General features: G+C 47.0%; 1 protein-coding gene across 1 annotated transcript in view; it reads left to right on the top strand.

Moving 5' to 3' along the window:
* LOC146335737 (uncharacterized) overlaps nucleotides 1–16,606 on the top strand; it is a 352,825-nt gene that overhangs the window by 330,547 nt on the left and 5,672 nt on the right. Inside the window, exons 53-59 of the mRNA XM_084820776.1 lie at nucleotides 682–699; nucleotides 2,512–2,547; nucleotides 8,312–8,338; nucleotides 9,292–9,357; nucleotides 9,501–9,669; nucleotides 10,974–11,083; nucleotides 14,020–14,226. Coding sequence (XP_084676902.1) covers nucleotides 682–699; nucleotides 2,512–2,547; nucleotides 8,312–8,338; nucleotides 9,292–9,357; nucleotides 9,501–9,669; nucleotides 10,974–11,083; nucleotides 14,020–14,226 — 633 coding nt within the window. The remainder of the gene's footprint in view (nucleotides 1–681; nucleotides 700–2,511; nucleotides 2,548–8,311; nucleotides 8,339–9,291; nucleotides 9,358–9,500; nucleotides 9,670–10,973; nucleotides 11,084–14,019; nucleotides 14,227–16,606) is intronic.

Below are 16,606 nucleotides of genomic sequence, written 5' to 3'. Positions count from 1 at the left end.
CTTGCTTGCTTGACAGGCGGAGAGCCAGGGAGCCAGGAGGCTGTGGCATCTCCCGCTCCTCCTCCTCCCCACCACCAATGTCTGGCCCAGAGGGAGAGGCAGGTGAACCAGCAAGATTCAGTGGGGAAAAGGAGGAGCAACTCCAGGGGGTTGTTGTCAGTGGGCCCCTGCTGGGGTGTGGGCCCTTGGCAGGGGTCCAGTCGTGCCTACCCTTGGCCCTGGCCTTGGGAGCCATGCAACATAAGCATGGTTGAACAGCTTCACATTTGTGCCGTCCGGCTAGGGATAGCGAATGCCCCTCCTATCTTACAAGTCTGGTAACTCATCCTCCTTGAGAGAGAGAGAGAGAGAGAGAGAGAGAGAGAGAGAGAGAGAGAGGCGGGTATATGTGTTGCATATGCACATATGTGCATATGACAATAAATGTCAGAACTCAGTGAATGTTGACATTTACCAGCAATTCTTAAGATACTTGGAGAGCAGCAATAAATTACAGAAAATTCTGATGGTAGATCTCAAGGCCAACCAGGTGGTCTGGTACATGACCACAATCTTTTGTAACAATCACCAGTACGTCTCAAATACTCCTGCAAGTGTATTCAACCAATGCCTCATTTTCACCCTCTTTTTCTCCTCTCTCTCTCTCTCTCTCTCTCTCCATCTCTTCCTTTAATATTCCAGGGATTGAAAGGTCCAAAGGTGAGTATGTCAGAGCATTGCTAATAAGATTGCTCCTTCCACCCAAACCTCTCTGAAGTAAAAGCAGATGCTTGGGACGCTAACCAGAGCAGCAAAAATTATGCTTATCTCTGCATAAAATCCTAGGCTGAGATATTGGCGCCAGGCTGCTGTGTAAGGATATCTAATAGAAGAAAACAAGAAACAAGAAAAAGCTCCCCGCCCCACCCCCCAAAGAATGAATGCAGTGAAATATAAGAAAATGGTGCAAGAAAATACAACATACTGCTAAGGAGACCATATGAGAACGGACTAGAAACAGCTTTTCCCAACCTGGTGCTCTCCGAACGTCTTTGACCGACAGCGTGTTTCGGCATGATCTCTGAATTGACAAGCCGTGGTTTGCAATCACCCAGCAAACCCAGAATCAGCATCTCATGGTCTGATGTGAGTTTGCCAGCCATGTGTTTGCCCTGACTAGAATTTGGTGTGGTGTCTGACTTGCCAGACTGTAGTCACAGCAGTCACTCTGCCTCCAGAGGGGTGCTGGTTGCATCGTAGCAGCGGGAATTAATTTATGAAGAGGACTGAAAACCCCTCCAGATGTGTGGGACTACAGCTCCCATAATTCCCAGCCAGCATGACCATGACCATGGTCATGGCAGCTGGGAATTATGGGAGTTCCAGTCCCACACATCCGGAGGGCACCAGGTTTGGGAAGCCTGGTATATGTAAGGATTGGGCCCAACCTTTCTCCAGAAGCACTCCACAAAGGCATGGGAACAGATTCAGAGACAGATGAGGAACAGAGCGAAGGGGTGATGGAGCTGCCATGGTTGCAGGAGAGGGCAGAGTAACTGTGGCAGAGAAGAGTCTTTCCAGTTGGATCAAAGCCAGCCAGAGACCCCTCTATCCATGGGAATGCCAGATTTTGGTGGGGAGGGGGGTGGGGAGAGAGTTGGGAGAGGCAGACCCAGGAATCAGACATCAGGTGAGGAGGGAGGGACATCTTTGGGATGTGAGTCATTCTAAAAGGTTGGCCGCTCAAAAGAGGTTCCTAGTGGAAGACCCTCCCTAAGAGCAGGACGGATAAAGCTACTCAGTTTCGTACTGCTGGCTGGCGCCAGTTTTCATTGGAAGTCCCTAGCACAGTGTATTCATCGAAGGTAGCCTCTTGTAGCCTAACTAGTATTACGCAAAGCTGACTAGAGAACTGAGATCTGCGTTGCTGTATGTGGATTACGTCTGTAACCTGAATCGTGGCTGATCGGGCCCTGGCTCGCATAATAAAAGCTATTTACTTAGAGATCATCTTCATTGTGTGACTACAAATGCTTGACAGAGGCTTGACAGCGTGGAAGCTCCATGGTTTAAGTTTATATTCTGGTTTGCACAAACCATGGTTGGATGGGATTCCTGAACTGAGTGGCTGTAGCCCTGCGTTCTGCTGCCAATCTGAGCCCAGCCCACCTTGCTTCTGCAACCAGCGACTTTATCTGGTGCCTCCTGACCCTGGCAGGCTCTTGAGCATTTCACTGCATTCCTTCTTCGGCGAGGTTTTGCCTTTCTGGATCACTGTCCTTCCTTTGGTTTTAGTACAACAACATGGAATCCTGCACCTCTGTCAAATGCAGAGCCCCAGCCAGGCGGATCAAAAGGCCTTGTGGCATTTCTGCAAGAGAGTCAGGCTTGTTTTGCCTGTCTCCAGAGGAGTGGAACAGGAGATGCAGCCGCTTCTGAGAGCACTTCTCCGTATGCCCTCGCTATTCCGACGCGATGGGAAAATCCAGAGGGCTCCTTCTTTGTTAACCTCACTTATCCTTCTCTTCACAGGGTCCCCCAGGGCCTCGAGGGCCCCCTGGACCTCCGGTATGTATTCAGAAAATTGTTCAGGTGGTATAGTGTCTTTTCATGTCGCTTAGTTCTGCTAGAGGTGGTTGACCTGTGTCCTGCCAAGGGATGTACAGATTTTGTGAGATCTGTTCCTCCTGTGTTTCGGGGATTGTGAGGCATCTTTTTTTCTGTCGTCCGCTGATTAACAGAACTGGATTTTTTAACCAGAATGTCATTCTACTTGTGCTAATTCACATTAGTGCTCATTTGTATCAGTGCACTTGCGCATTAGCGCAAACGCGCACTTGCCCACTTGCGCAAGTGTGCTAATCCACATTAATTAATGTGAATTAGCACCAATGCATATTAGCTAATGCAGATTTGTGCAAGTGCACATTGATGCTAATGCGAATTAGTGCAAAGCCCCCCACCCTGAAAAATCAGTCCACAGAATCTCCATGACTCAGAAAAAGCCGGTCTGTTGAGTCCTCAGGTCAGATTCATAGAAATCCAAACGGATCTGAATCCAATGCGGATTTCTGTGACATCCCTAACGCAGGCTGTTCGACTTCTGACTGTATGTGGGGGCTTGTAGTGTAGAAAGCTGCTACGTAACAAAATAAAATTCCCTCCACATAGGAACTTATCATCTCAGGGAGATTCTACCCTGGTGCTATTAACGTGATGATTTACTTGTATTTTGCATTGTGGTTTCCACTTTTCATTTATTTATTTATTATTACATTTATACTAGGGCTGTGCGAGGACCCCCCGATCCGAGGCGCGCCTGATCCGGCTCGGGCAGATTTGCCTCCCCGACGCACCTCAGCCCCGAACCTGAAGTAGGGTTCGGATGGCAAACCCTGCTTCGGGTCCCTCCCCCCGACGCCCCCACGCAACCCCCCAGCTCCTTACCTTACCACCTCCTCCTCTGCTGCCGCTGCAGCCGTCGCCTTCTCCATCGCTGCACTGCCACCTTCTCAATTGTGCTGCTGCCTTTGCTGTCTTCGCTGCCGCTGCCATCTGCTGAGGCCTGGAGGCGCAGAGACTCGTCTTCTTCCAGGGAGTCACCATTTTTAAAATTACAACCTCCTGCAAGTTCCAGGAAGTTGCCATTTTAGAAATGGTGACTCCCTGCATGAAGAGTCACCGTGCGTCCAGGCCTCAGGAGATGGTGGCGGTGAAGGTGGCTCAGGTAAGGACCTGGAGGTGCGGGGGGGGGGGGCTAGGCTGGGGGCCGAAGCACCGAAGTGCAACAAGTGCTTCGGTGAGCCCCCGACCCGCTCCAGGTCGCTTTGTGCCCCCTCTGCTTTGCCTCGGAAGGGGCACAAAGTGACCCGAAGCGGCCTGCTTCAACTCGGGGTTCAGGCCTCGGGCCGAAGCGGTGCACAGCCCTACTTTATACCCCATGTTTTTTCCTCTTGCAAGCAAACCAAGGCAGCTTACATGGCCCTCCTCCTCACCATTTCATCCTCACAACAACCCTGTGAGGTAGGTTTGGCTTGGAGTCGATGACCAGTCCAAAGTCACCCAGTGAGCTTCATGGCTGAATGGGGACTAGAACCTGGGCCTCCCAAGTCGCAGTCCAATACACCACACGATGTTGTTCATCACTTTAGTTTCTGTTTATGAAGCGGTATATAAATGTGTAGTACAAACAAACAAACAAACAAATAAATGCTGTCCTCCCTGACATGCTAGTTTTCTGTGTGCAGGGAATTTGTTTGAACAGTGAAGCTGTCAGTCACTCACCTGCAGCCTGAAGTGCTGCAGCTCCTAGATACCCTTTGATCACCTCTGGTGAGAGAGAAGGGTATCTCTCTCTGCTGTGAGAGAAGGCTTCTGGGAATCACGCATTGCTGATACTGTTAATTCAGTTACCTTTGTAGATACGCAGTCCTAAACCGTACTGGCACCTTTTCTTCTATTATGTAGAATTAATCTTCTCACCTCTACTCTCTCTCTTCCTCCAGTCAAGTGGGGGTGGGGGGAGCTGGAGGGAAGCAGTGACCAGGGCTTGTTAGTGCATTGGACTTCCATGCAAAACCTGGTGTCTGAAAAGGAGTTTGCTTTACTGATAAGTGCAGCTTTGTTCCTAGCCCTCATGGTTATCTGGATGTATTTTGAAAAAGATTGCAGGCAGCGCTGCCAATGGTTCCAGTGTGTCAAGGCCTGAGCTTCTACACTCTCCATAGCTTACACCAGGGGCATTGAACCTCTTTCAGCCTGAGCACCAAATTCAATTTTGGAAAAGCTCTCCTGGGCCGCCTTCCAGCAGTGGGTGGGACCGAAAGCAAATGGGGGCAGGACCCAAATTCAAAAGACGCACGCATATTGTAGCTTAACGCTCTGTCTGCCAATACCAGGAAACCACTGAATGATTAGCAAGTGGGGGAAAGGGGGTGGAGCCGTATGGGGAACACTGGGGGACTGGATTGAGGTTCAGCACCCCTGACTTCCACGGTCCTGTCTTGTGTGGGACTTGGCTTACTGGGAATCTGGGAGTTCATTCCAGCCAACGAAGCAAGCCAGCTTCCTGAACTCATGGCAAACACATCTTCTTCACAGCTTTGGAAGGGCTAGGACCGTGCATCGCCACCGGGGTGCTGAGTGGTCTGCTGACCACGGGAGGGAGACAACGGTAGCCAATGGTTCCGTTGGATGAAAGCAGGGAACGGGGTGGGGGAAGCCCTGGGGGCAAGAAATGAATAGTGGGGATGCATTTTTTCTGATTACCAATGCTTTTTTCTGGCGGAACTCTCCGGAACTGAGTTCTGGCACCTTTTCTTCTATTATATAGATATAGATATATGTGTGTGTGTGTGTGTGTGTTTGTCCACTACTTTAATACTCTTAATACTCTACTCCGAAGGAAGCGTAATCCAAGAATTCTGGCACCTCTTCTTCTAGTGTGTGTGTGTGTGTGTGTGTGTCTGTCTGTCTGTCTATTCTTTGTCCACTATTTTAATGCTCTTCGTTACAATTTAATCGCTATCTACTCCCAAGGAGGCGTAATTCGAGAGTTCCGGCACCTTTTCTTCTATTACGTGCATGCGTGCATCTGTCTGTCTGTCTGTCTTTTCTTTGTCCACTATTTTAATGCTCTTCATTACAATTTCATCGCTATCTACTCCCAAGGAAGGGTAATTCAAGAGTTCCAGCACCTTTTCTTCTATTACGTGCGTGCGTGCATGCGTCTGTCTGTCTGTCAATTCTTTGTCCACTATTTTAATGCTCTTCATTACAATTTAATCGCTATCTACTCCCAAGGAGGCATAATTCAAGAGTTCCAGCACCTTTTCTTCTATTACGTGCGTGCGTACGTCTGTCTGTCTGTCTGTCTATTCTTTGTCCACTATTTTAATTCTCTTAATTACAATTTAATCGCTATCTACTCCCAAGGAGGCGTAATTCAAGAGTTCCGGCACCTTTTCTTCTATTACGTGCATGCGTGCATCTGTCTGTCTGTCTGTCTTTTCTTTGTCCACTATTTTAATGCTCTTCATTACAATTTCATCGCTATCTACTCCCAAGGAAGGGTAATTCAAGAGTTCCAGCACCTTTTCTTCTATTACGTGCGTGCGTGCATGCGTCTGTCTGTCTGTCAATTCTTTGTCCACTATTTTAATGCTCTTCATTACAATTTAATCGCTATCTACTCCCAAGGAGGCATAATTCAAGAGTTCCAGCACCTTTTCTTCTATTACGTGCGTGCGTACGTCTGTCTGTCTGTCTGTCAATTCTTTGTCCACTATTTTAATGCTCTTCATTACAATTTAATCGCTATCTACTCCCAAGGAGGCGTAATTCAAGAGTTCCGGCACCTTTTCTTCTATTACGTGCGTGCGTGCGTGCATGCATCTATCTGTCTATCTGTCTGTCTGTCTATCTATCTATCTATCCTTTGTCCACTATTTTAATGCTCTTCATTACAATTTAATCGCTATCTACTCCCAAGGAGGCGTAATTCAAGAGTTCCGGCACCTTTATCTCCAGAAAAAAGCACTGCTGATTACTATGCACAAACACACAGAATTGTGAATTCCTTTCTTTTGTGATTGTGATTTATTATTATGCACGTTCTTCTTTTTGTTGCCTTTATTGTGTTAACCTTGTTTCAAAATAAATAAAATTTCATGATTAAAAAAAAAAAGAAATGGACGGCATGGGAGGTAGAGGCAAAGTGTGATGAAGCCAGCCTTGAGGGTCACGAGATGAGGAGGGAGGCTCCTAGAATCATGGGGGGCGGAATGCCTGAAGCATTTGATCAGGGGTGCGACATCTGGCCAAGTGGATGTCAGTCCAGCCCTCCAGGGTTCTCCTGGCCCCACCCCGATTTCCTCAACTGCTGATCATTTGGCGGTTTTCCGGCTTCTGTGCAGTTCTTTTCCCCATTCTAGAAGGTGGAAATACCTCTCCCAAGGCTTAGTTACTGGCAGGAGGAGGTTCAAGCTCAAATATGGCCGTGTTTTTAGTGTTTGGGCTCCACCCCATACCCACCACTGGAATGCTGCCCCTGAAAGCTTCTCCGCAATCAGATTTGGTCCTTGGGCTGAAAGAGGTTCGACATTAAATTTCAAACAACATAATGAAATTTAATAGGGATAAATGCCAAGTTCTGCACCTAGGAAAAAGAAACCAAATGCACAGTTACAAGATGGGCGATATTTGGCTCAACAATACTACAAGCGAGAAGGATCTTGGAATTGTTGTAGATCACAAGCTGAATATGAGCCGACAATGTGATGTGGCTGCAAAAAAGGCAAATGCTATTTTGGGCTGCATTAATAGAAGCATAGCTTCCAAATCACATGAAGTACTAGTTCCCCTCTATTCAGCACTGGTTAGGCCTCATCTGGAGTACTGTGTCCAGTTCTGGGCACCACACTTTAAGTAGGATGCAGACAAACTGGAGAGGGTTCAGAGGAGGGCAGCGAAGATGATCAGGGCACTGGAAACAAAGCCCTGTGAAGAGAGACTGAAAGAACTGGGCATGTTTAGCCTTGAGGATAGACGACTGAGGGGAGACAGGATAGCGCTCTTCAAGTACTTGAAAGGTTGTACCACAGAGAGGAAGGCCAGGATCTCTTCTCAATCATGCCAGAGTGCAAGACACGGAATCATGGGCTCAAGTTACAGGAAGCCAGATTCCGGCTGAACATCAGGACAAACATCCTGTTAGAGCAATACGACAATGGCACTCATTCCCTAGAGAGGTGGTGGGCTTTCCCACACTGGAGGCATTCAAGATGAGGCTGGACAGCCACCTGTCAGGGATGCTCTGACTTGGATTCCTGCTCTGAGCAGGGAGTTGGACTCGATGGTCTTGTAGGCCCCTTCCAGCCCTATGATTCTATGACCCCTGCTTTAGAGTGAGAAGAGAGCTGAGAGGACTAGAACCTTGAAAAACCGATGCAGAGAGTTCACCCACTGTACATCTCCACTTCTGCTCTCTCTTACCTATAGTTCTTGTCCTGTCACCAACACAAAAAGACGTGTGAGCCATTCAGAATTTGACAAACTCACAAATACGGGATGCGCGGAATGGACACGATAATGAAAAGAACAAGAAAAAACACATGAATTACATAGATTTGCAAAGCGTGCTTGAGCTTGGAATTTGAGACGTCCTGCTGTGGAATTTGTTGAGGAGTGGGAGGGGTTGTGTACAGAGTAAAGCAAAGAAATCAGCCATTCAGGCCTCATGCAGAGAATGAAATGATTAAAAGAGTGATCGGAGCCATGCCCCAAGGGGCATGCTTGGCACATTAATGCATCATCTTGTCTCTTGTGTTTGTAGGGTCCACCCGGAATCCTGGCTACATTTGTAAGTTCCCTGGGATTTCATTCTGCATGTAATTTTGCATGCTTTGGAGCACCACTGAAATGTATGGACTATTGGAGTTTGTACGTAGTATATGACTAGGTTACCAGATTTTTATTTTCTTTAAGGGGTTCTCCCATATTGTAGACTTCACCATCCCTTAGAGCACAATGGCGGTCTCTTATGTTAAAAAACAGAGCCCTCAAGACTGCTTATATCTTGCAGGAAAACCTAAAAACAAACCCCCAAATCAATGGATTCTAGGTCTCTTGCAGCAAAAACAAAAAAGAGCCTTGTGGTCCCTTAAAAACTGCCCAACTGCCTAGCTGTAATGTCGTTTGGTGTCGCGGAGTTAATTCGTTCATGTCATTCCATTTGTTATATTTCTGTACCGCCCCTCAGCCAAAGCTCTCTGGGCAGTTCACAAGAATTTAAAACCATTAAAATCCATTATATAAAGTATAAAAAAAACACTCCTGTAGGAAATAAAATAGATAGCATACACAAGAACAACATATATCTAAAACCATCAGCCAGAGACATTCAAAGACCTGATCAAAAGGACACACATGCTGCCACATGCTTGAGAGATGAGGGCGGTTTTAACCTGGCACCAAAAAGATGACAATCTTGGCATCAGGCAGGCCTCTTCAGGGAGGTTATGACATAAATTGGGGGCCACCACTGAGAAGGCCCTCTCCCTTGTTGCTGCCCTCCGAGCCTCCCTCGGAGGAGGCACCCAGAGGAGGGCCTTGGATGCAGAGCATAGTGTACGGGTCAGTTCACGCCCGGAGAGGTGCTCCGTCAGGTACCGGGCACTGCCAAACTATGTTACAAGCATTACATCTGGTTTGGCCCTTAATCCCAATGTTCAGGGATCTCAGGCTGGCAGCAGTAATTCTGATACTACTCCTCTCCATCAACTCTGACATGTTTGTTTCCTTCCCCTCAACCAGCAGCAAGATGGCTTTGGTGCTGCTTTCCAAACAGTGATGAGTACCGGCGATGTGTTCAAGTCTGAGGTACGTCGTGGGTAGCTCATAAATCCCTTATGAAAGACATGCTCAAGTGTCCCCTGCCCAGTCTCCTGCGAAACGAACCGGACTTGTGGGAGAGTCCATCAACGACTGACTTTATCTCTCTTCCCCCTCTTTCTTCTGGACAGAGCTATCAACATTCAGACCTTCCCATGCTGGACCAGGGAGGGGAGATTTTTAAGACTCTGCACTACCTCAGCACCCTCATCCAGAGCATCAAGAGACCCCTTGGAACAAAGGAGAACCCTGCCCGCATCTGCAGAGACCTCATGAACTGTGAACAGAAGATGCAGGATGGTGGGTGTTAACCTGGCCCAGATTAAACAGGAAGCAGGCAAAGTCACGTGCAAGGCGTGCAAAGTCACCCAAGTGCAAGGCTTCACTGGGGTGGGGGTGGGGGATGACCTACATTCTGGGTTCAAATTTGCACCCCAGTGGGTAAAGCTGTACCAGAGACAAGGACCACACGCTTAGGTTTGTTACTCAAATGAATGGTATGGTTTACTGATGTGCAATCCTCAATTCAGGAACAGCAGAGAATTAATATTATAGGGTTAAGTGACTGTTTTGGGGATAGGGCCGGAGAGGTGCTTCTTTTGAGACTGCTGCCTTCAGAGGTGCATTTTGTGGCGACCCTAGAGAGGGCCTTATCGTTGGTTGCTCCCAGGCTATGGAACTCCCTCCCATGGGAAACTAGGCTTGCTCGCTTTCTGGTGTCCTTTTGCCGTCAGGCAAAGACAGCTTTATTCAAGAAGACCTTTGCCTTGTAAGTAGGTCTGTTGGGTTGAGTGCTGTTTTTATTTTTTATTCTGTAATTGTTACATTTTTATCATTTTAATCAATTTTAATTATGCCTGTAAGCCGCCTTGAGTGCCATTTTTTCGTAGAAAGGTGGGGTACAAATCAAATCAAATCAATCCATCAATCAATCAATACAACAGGGATGTGCACACAGGCAAAATTCAGGTGCGTTGAAGCTCTCCAGATTCCACCTCGAAGGTCGTTCTGTCTTGCGTCCGTATGAGATTGCGATCTTTTTTCCTTTTCGCATGAAAACCCATGCGTATTTTCATGCGCATTTTCTAAAGTTACACATCAGTTGCGTGCGTCTTTGAAATCTATGCATTCTTCTCCCTTTGATTAAAGCACGTTTGTGCACATTTTTCAAAAGTGCGCATTTTTTTTCATGCACGTTTTCAAAGGTACACATCCTGTTGAATACATTTCTTCGGACCGCGAATCACCTTGCAAGCTTCAAAATGTACGGACTTGGATCACAGATTGCATTCGAGTCTGGGTTTGGTTTGGGAAGTGCGAACTGAGTAAATCCTGATCCGAAGCAAACTGAAACAAATTTCTCATGCTTCCCTAGTGGGAGGGGGGGGCAGTAGTTTCTTGAATCTAGCCAGGCTGGATTAACACATTCCATATTGAAGTCCTTGTGAAAATAGTCCACATTCCACTCTCCTTCATACATTTCCGGACGATTTTCTGAAATCATACCATTCTGGACAGCAACACTGAGAGGTGGAAAAGCAACTTTTCACTTTTCTTCCTTTTCTCACTTTTCTTCCTAATGCTAAGTTCCATCTTTCCTTTAGGCATCTACTGGATTGACCCAAATCTTGGCTGCTCTTCAGATAGCATTCAAGTCACCTGTAATTTCACCCAAGGGGGACAGACCTGCCTCAGTCCCGTCACTGCCTCCAAGGTATGCAAAGGTCTTGGGCCGTTTCATCCGCAGGCTGGGAATTCCCCTGGAATGCAACATTACTGGGTAGTCTGCTGAATACTCAAAGAACACTGAAGGGCTGGTGTGTTAACTAATCTCCACCAGGGTTACTGATTTACTTTTTCCATGTTTATGCTATTCATTTCAAAAGAAAATCATCACAAAATAAAAGTAAAATGCAGTAGCAGCAAAGAGATTTAAGGGTGGAATCCTATGCATTTTTAGACAGAAAAAAGTCCTGCAACTCCTAGCATTCCCCAGCCAGCAGAAAAAAGCCTTCAACGCCCAGCATTCCCCAGCTGGCAGAAAAAAGCCTTCAATGTCCAGCATTCCCCAGCCAGCAGAAAAAAAGGCCTACAACTCCCAGCATTCCCCAGCCGGCAGAAAAAAGTCCTACAATGCCCAGCATTCCCCAGCTGGCAGAAAAAAAGCCTTCAACGCCCAGCATTCCCCAGCCAGAAGAAAAAAGCCTTCAACGCCCAGCATTCCCCAGCCAGCAGAAAAAAGCCTTCAATGCCCAGCATTCCCCAGCCAGCAGAAAAAAAGGCCTACAACACCCAGCATTCCCCAGCTGGCAGAAAAAAGTCCTACAATGCCCAGCATTCCCCAGCTGGCAGAAAAAAAGCCTTCAACGCCCAGCATTCCCCAGCCAGCAGAAAAAAGCCTTCAATGCCCAGCATTCCCCAGCCAGCAGAAAAAAAAGGCCTACAACTCCCAGCATTCCCCAGCTGGCAGAAAAAAGTCCTACAATGCCCAGCATTCCCCAGCTGGCAGGAAAAAAGCCTTCAACGCCCAGCATTCCCCATCCAGCAGAAAAAAAAGGCCTACAATTCCCAGCATTCCCCAGCCGGCAGAAAAACGCCTTCAATGCCCAGCATTCCCCAGCCAGCAGAAAAAAAGGCCTACAACTCCCAGGATTGCATCTTAAGCTCTCTGCCCCTTGTTTGCTGAAGGGCTGTGACATTATGCATGGTGGAGGAATTATTCTGTTTCCTTTTTGCTTGGCTGGGGCATGCTGGGAGTTGTAGGACTTTTTTCTGTCTAAAGATGCATAGATTTTGCACCCTAAATCAACTAAAATGCTCAGCATGACAAGAGAAAACCAAGCCAAGTCGACCTTTACTAAAAAGTCACTCGAAAAGCACAAGCCTCTTCATGAAGTACTACTTTCCCTCTACTCAGCACTGGTTAGGCCTCATCTGGAGTACTGTGTCCAGTTCTGGGCACCACACTTTAAGAAGGATGCAGACAAGCTGGAGAGGGTTCAGAGGAGGGCAACGAAGATGATCAGGGGAATGGAAACAAAGCCCTGCGAGGAGAGACTGAAAGAACTGGGCATGTTTAGCCTTGAGAAGAGAAGACTGAGGGGAGATATGATAGCGCTCTTCAAGTCCTTGAAAGGCTGTCACGGAGAGGAAGGCCAGGATCTCTTCTCCATCATCCCAGCATGCAGGACCTAGAATAATGGGCTGAAGTGACAGGAAGCCAGATTCCGGCTGAGCATCAAGGGACTGGAAACAAAGCCCTATGAGGAGAGACTGAAAGAACTGGGCATGTTTAGCCTTGAGAAGAGAAGACTGAGGGGAGATAGGATAGTGCAGGATCTCTTCTCGATCATCCCAGAGTGCAGGACACGGAATAATGGGCTGAAGTGACAGGAAGCCAGATTCCGGCTGAACATCAGGAAAACTTCCTGACTGTTAGCACAAGATGACATTGGAACCCATTCCCTAGGGAGGCGGTGGGCTCCCCCACCCTGGAGGCATTCAAGATGAGGCTGGACAGCCATCTGTTGGGGATGCTCTGACTTGGATTCCTGCATTGAGCAGGGGGGTGGACTTGATGGTCCACCCCCTTCCAACCCTACTATTCTATGATTTCTACTCCAAATTAAGTGTCAATGGTTTCATTGGTAAGTGGGTATCAGCCTTAGTCTGGAGAAGAAACGAGTTTAGGGTTGGGGGCGACAAAGTGGAAGACTTCCCAGGGCAGGTTATTCCGAAGTGTAGACATCCCCTGCACATACCATGTAGACACCCGAGGGGTAGTTCTGAAGCATCAGTGCCACAGTCATATTTTACTTTCCCTCACTCTCAATAGCCACCAGTCAGGTTTGGCTTACAGTCTCACAGTCAAAGCTAACTCAGAGGGAAGGCACCGTTCCATGCTGTGATGGGTGAATCTTTTTTGCCCTGTTTTGCAGCTCCCCCAACCCTGATAAATTACCAAAAGTTGGGTGTACGCATTTTGCAGGAAGTGCAGATTTAAAATAGCAGACAAGCATCTCTGGGAAGCTCATTCCACAACCAAGGTGCCACAGCAGAAAAGGCCCTCTTCTTGGTAGCGACCCACCTCACTTCCTTTGGCAGGGGCTCCTGGAGAAGGACCGCCAAAAATGACCTTAGACTCTGGGCAGGTACATATGGGAGGACACGATCCTTCAGATAACCTGGCCCCAAGTCATTTAGGGCTTTGAATGTTAATATCAGCACTTTGAATTGAGCCCGGACATGGACTGGCAGCCCATGCAGGTGGAAAAGTGCTGGCATAAATACGGTCTCATTGGCCAGTCCCCATTAACAGTCTCACTGCCCTATTTTGGACCAGCTGAAGTTTCCAGACCATTTTTGAAGGCAGCCCCACGTATAACGCCTTGCAGTAATCAAATTTAAATGGTGTATGCTAAATATTTTATATTATGCTTTTATTATATTGTAGATTGGGGTTGTAAGTAGAGAGCTTTGGCTGTTGGGCATTGTAGAAATGCAATGAATGAAGGACAGAAATGCATGCATGCAAGCATGTCCTGAGGTGCAGGTGAGGGCCGCCTGCCAGTCCGTTATCCTGCCTGCATTGGAAGAGTTAAGATGCCCTGTTCCACCCTTCACTGGGAACTTTGATCTTCCATTCACTAGCTGGATTTCGACGTCGGAAGAGTGCAGATGAATTTCCTTCACCTCTTGAGCTCTGAGGTTGTTCAGAACATCACCATCCATTGCCTGGACACACCCGTGTGGCAGGAAGGACCAGCGGAGACAGCTGTGCGTTTCAAGGCCTGGAACGGACAGACCTTCCAGCGAGGAGGGCAGCTCAGACCTGACGTGCTGTCCAACGATTGCAAGGTATGGAAACCTTCCAAAACAGCTCATGAAGCACCTTAGGAAAAGGTATGGGGGGGCACTGTGGAGAGATTGTGCAGCCCACAGGTCTGCACACAATTAACATTTGTGTGTGTCATTGTTGTTTGTTCGTTCTTGGGGCTCTTTCCTGTTTTACGGCTTGAATTTTGTTTTCTCCTTTGAGGGTGGTTTGCTAAGTGGTGGCGGATGGATGCGGCAGTGTCCTGTAAAGCAACAGCACCGCCTGCTGCCACTTTGAATGAACTGCACACTGCTCAAAGCAACTCTAAAAAGTCTACAACGGATGTGATGCAAGGGACCTGTCCTTGAATTTTTAAATGTTATTTTGTTTTATTGATTCACTGTTCTTATACCGCACCCTTCCTCCAAAGCAGAATCTCAGCACAGATTACAAATAATAATAATACACAGACTAATAATTAGGGATGTGCATCGCTTCCGAATACCGGTGCAAATCGGGGCGCTTCGGGGGTGCCTTGGTGAGATCTGAAGCACCAAGCAGATCAAAACAGCACCGAGGTGCTCCGAAGCAAAGCGGGTGACCGCCAAAGCACCTTGGTCTGCCCCCGAGATTTGGAACTATTCTGATGCCTACTGAAGCCCAGACAGCCTGTCTCTAAAATGTATGAACTTGTGAAAGATCACAAGGAGGGAGAGGGAGAGGAGGAAGGGGAGACGAGGAGGAGGAGGGAGGGAGTTTTTTGAAATGGCAACTCTAGTTGCCAAATTAGGGTTGAACTTAATCCAGCTGTCTCCAATCTGTGACAGTGGTGGTGGTGGTGAGGATACTGTATATATTGGAGGAAAGCCTGCATTTGTTTCATTGCGAGAGAGAGAGAGAGAGAGCTGTTAGAGGTGGTGGTTAGAGAGAGCTGTTAGTTAGCTGGCTAGATCTGTGGGGTGTGTGTGTGTGTGTGTGTGTGTGTGTGTGTTGTACTGCAGCTTTGTTCTTCTTATTCTTTCCCGCTGAGCCCTTTTCAATTCAACTATTCCCTTTCTTTCTTTTCTAGGTTATTTATTTAAAAAAACAAAACAGTACTTTAGTAGTTTAGTTTCCTCCTGTCCTTGCCTTGTTCTTTGGCTCCCCCCCTTTCTTAATTATTCAACCATTCTTATTAGTTTTCTCTCTATCTAGATTGTTTATTAAAAAAAAGAGAAAAATTTAAAAAGTACTTTAGTGTCCTCGCCTCGCCTTGTTCTTTGCCCACCCCCCCCATTCAACTTTTCTTCATAGTTTTCTGGCTAGATCTTTTTATATCTATATCTATCTTTCCTTGTTCTTGGCTCTCACCCCCTGCCTGTATTCCTTCCCTTCTCATTTTTGAACTCTATATCTTTTCCCTAATTTAAAAAATAAAATAAAAATACGTAGTTCTAGATTTGCTTTTCTTTTGCTCTTGTGTGTCTGTGTGTGTGCTTGTGTTGTGGTCAAGCAAAGCACTACACACATTAACCTACATTATTTAAATTTAATAGGACACTGTGTGGCAAAGCAAGCCCCATATGAGGCATCTTCAGGGTCTTGTCATGGGAGCTACCCATTGCCCAGAGTTATAGCCCTTTGCTTTGAGAGTTTGTGTTGAAAAAAGCACATAACACATCCTGTCTGCAAGCCTGTTTTCCAAGGTAATGTGTATTCCATTCAGCCAAAGAGAGCCTGAGGTCATCCACTGTGAAGCTGACTAGGAAAGTAATACTAGGGGAGAGGGGTTATTTGCACTTCAAAGAAACTTACAGCAGAGATCAGGGATAGTGACCTCCTCCTAATCACTGCTTAAACACCTAACTTCTCTAATTATCCCTTTATGACCTTTTCTTTGAGAGTTTTTGTTGAAAACATCTAATTTTATCTGTGCCTAGCACAAAAACTACTGGGCCAAACCGTCTGATATTTGGCAGGTGGAATCTCCTCCATGAGGGCTGACAGACCCCCAAATTTCATGCACTTCTGTGGAAAGGGCAAACAGTTATAGCTCTTTGCTTTGAGAGTTTTTGTTGAAAAATCAAATTTTAACTCCGCCTAGCACAGAAACTACTGGGCCAGGTCCCCCAATTTCATGTATTTATCACAAAAACTGAAAAGGTTATGGCTGTTTCTGTTTTCCAATGCAAGTCAATGGGAAAACATCAAATCTGAATGATTTGGATATCTGAATCTTGCTTCAGATCCGAATCTGAAGTGAAGTGGGTTGGGTCCAAAGCGGGACGGCTTCGGAAGGTCTGAATCGGCATCTGAAGCCAAGTGGGGGGTCCATGCACAGCCCTACTAATAACACAACAGCAAAATCCTACTGTTACAATAAACAGTTAACACATGACAATAATAATCTATCAAAGAGACACAAAACTAATAAGCCGGGAG

The sequence above is a fragment of the Heloderma suspectum genome, chromosome 14 (assembly GCF_057233095.1).
Source record: "Heloderma suspectum isolate Gila_16-S chromosome 14, 16-S_ref, whole genome shotgun sequence".
Lineage (NCBI taxonomy): Eukaryota > Metazoa > Chordata > Lepidosauria > Squamata > Helodermatidae > Heloderma > Heloderma suspectum.
Note: the sequence above shows the minus strand (reverse complement) of the source record. Positions and strands in the feature narration are given on the sequence as shown.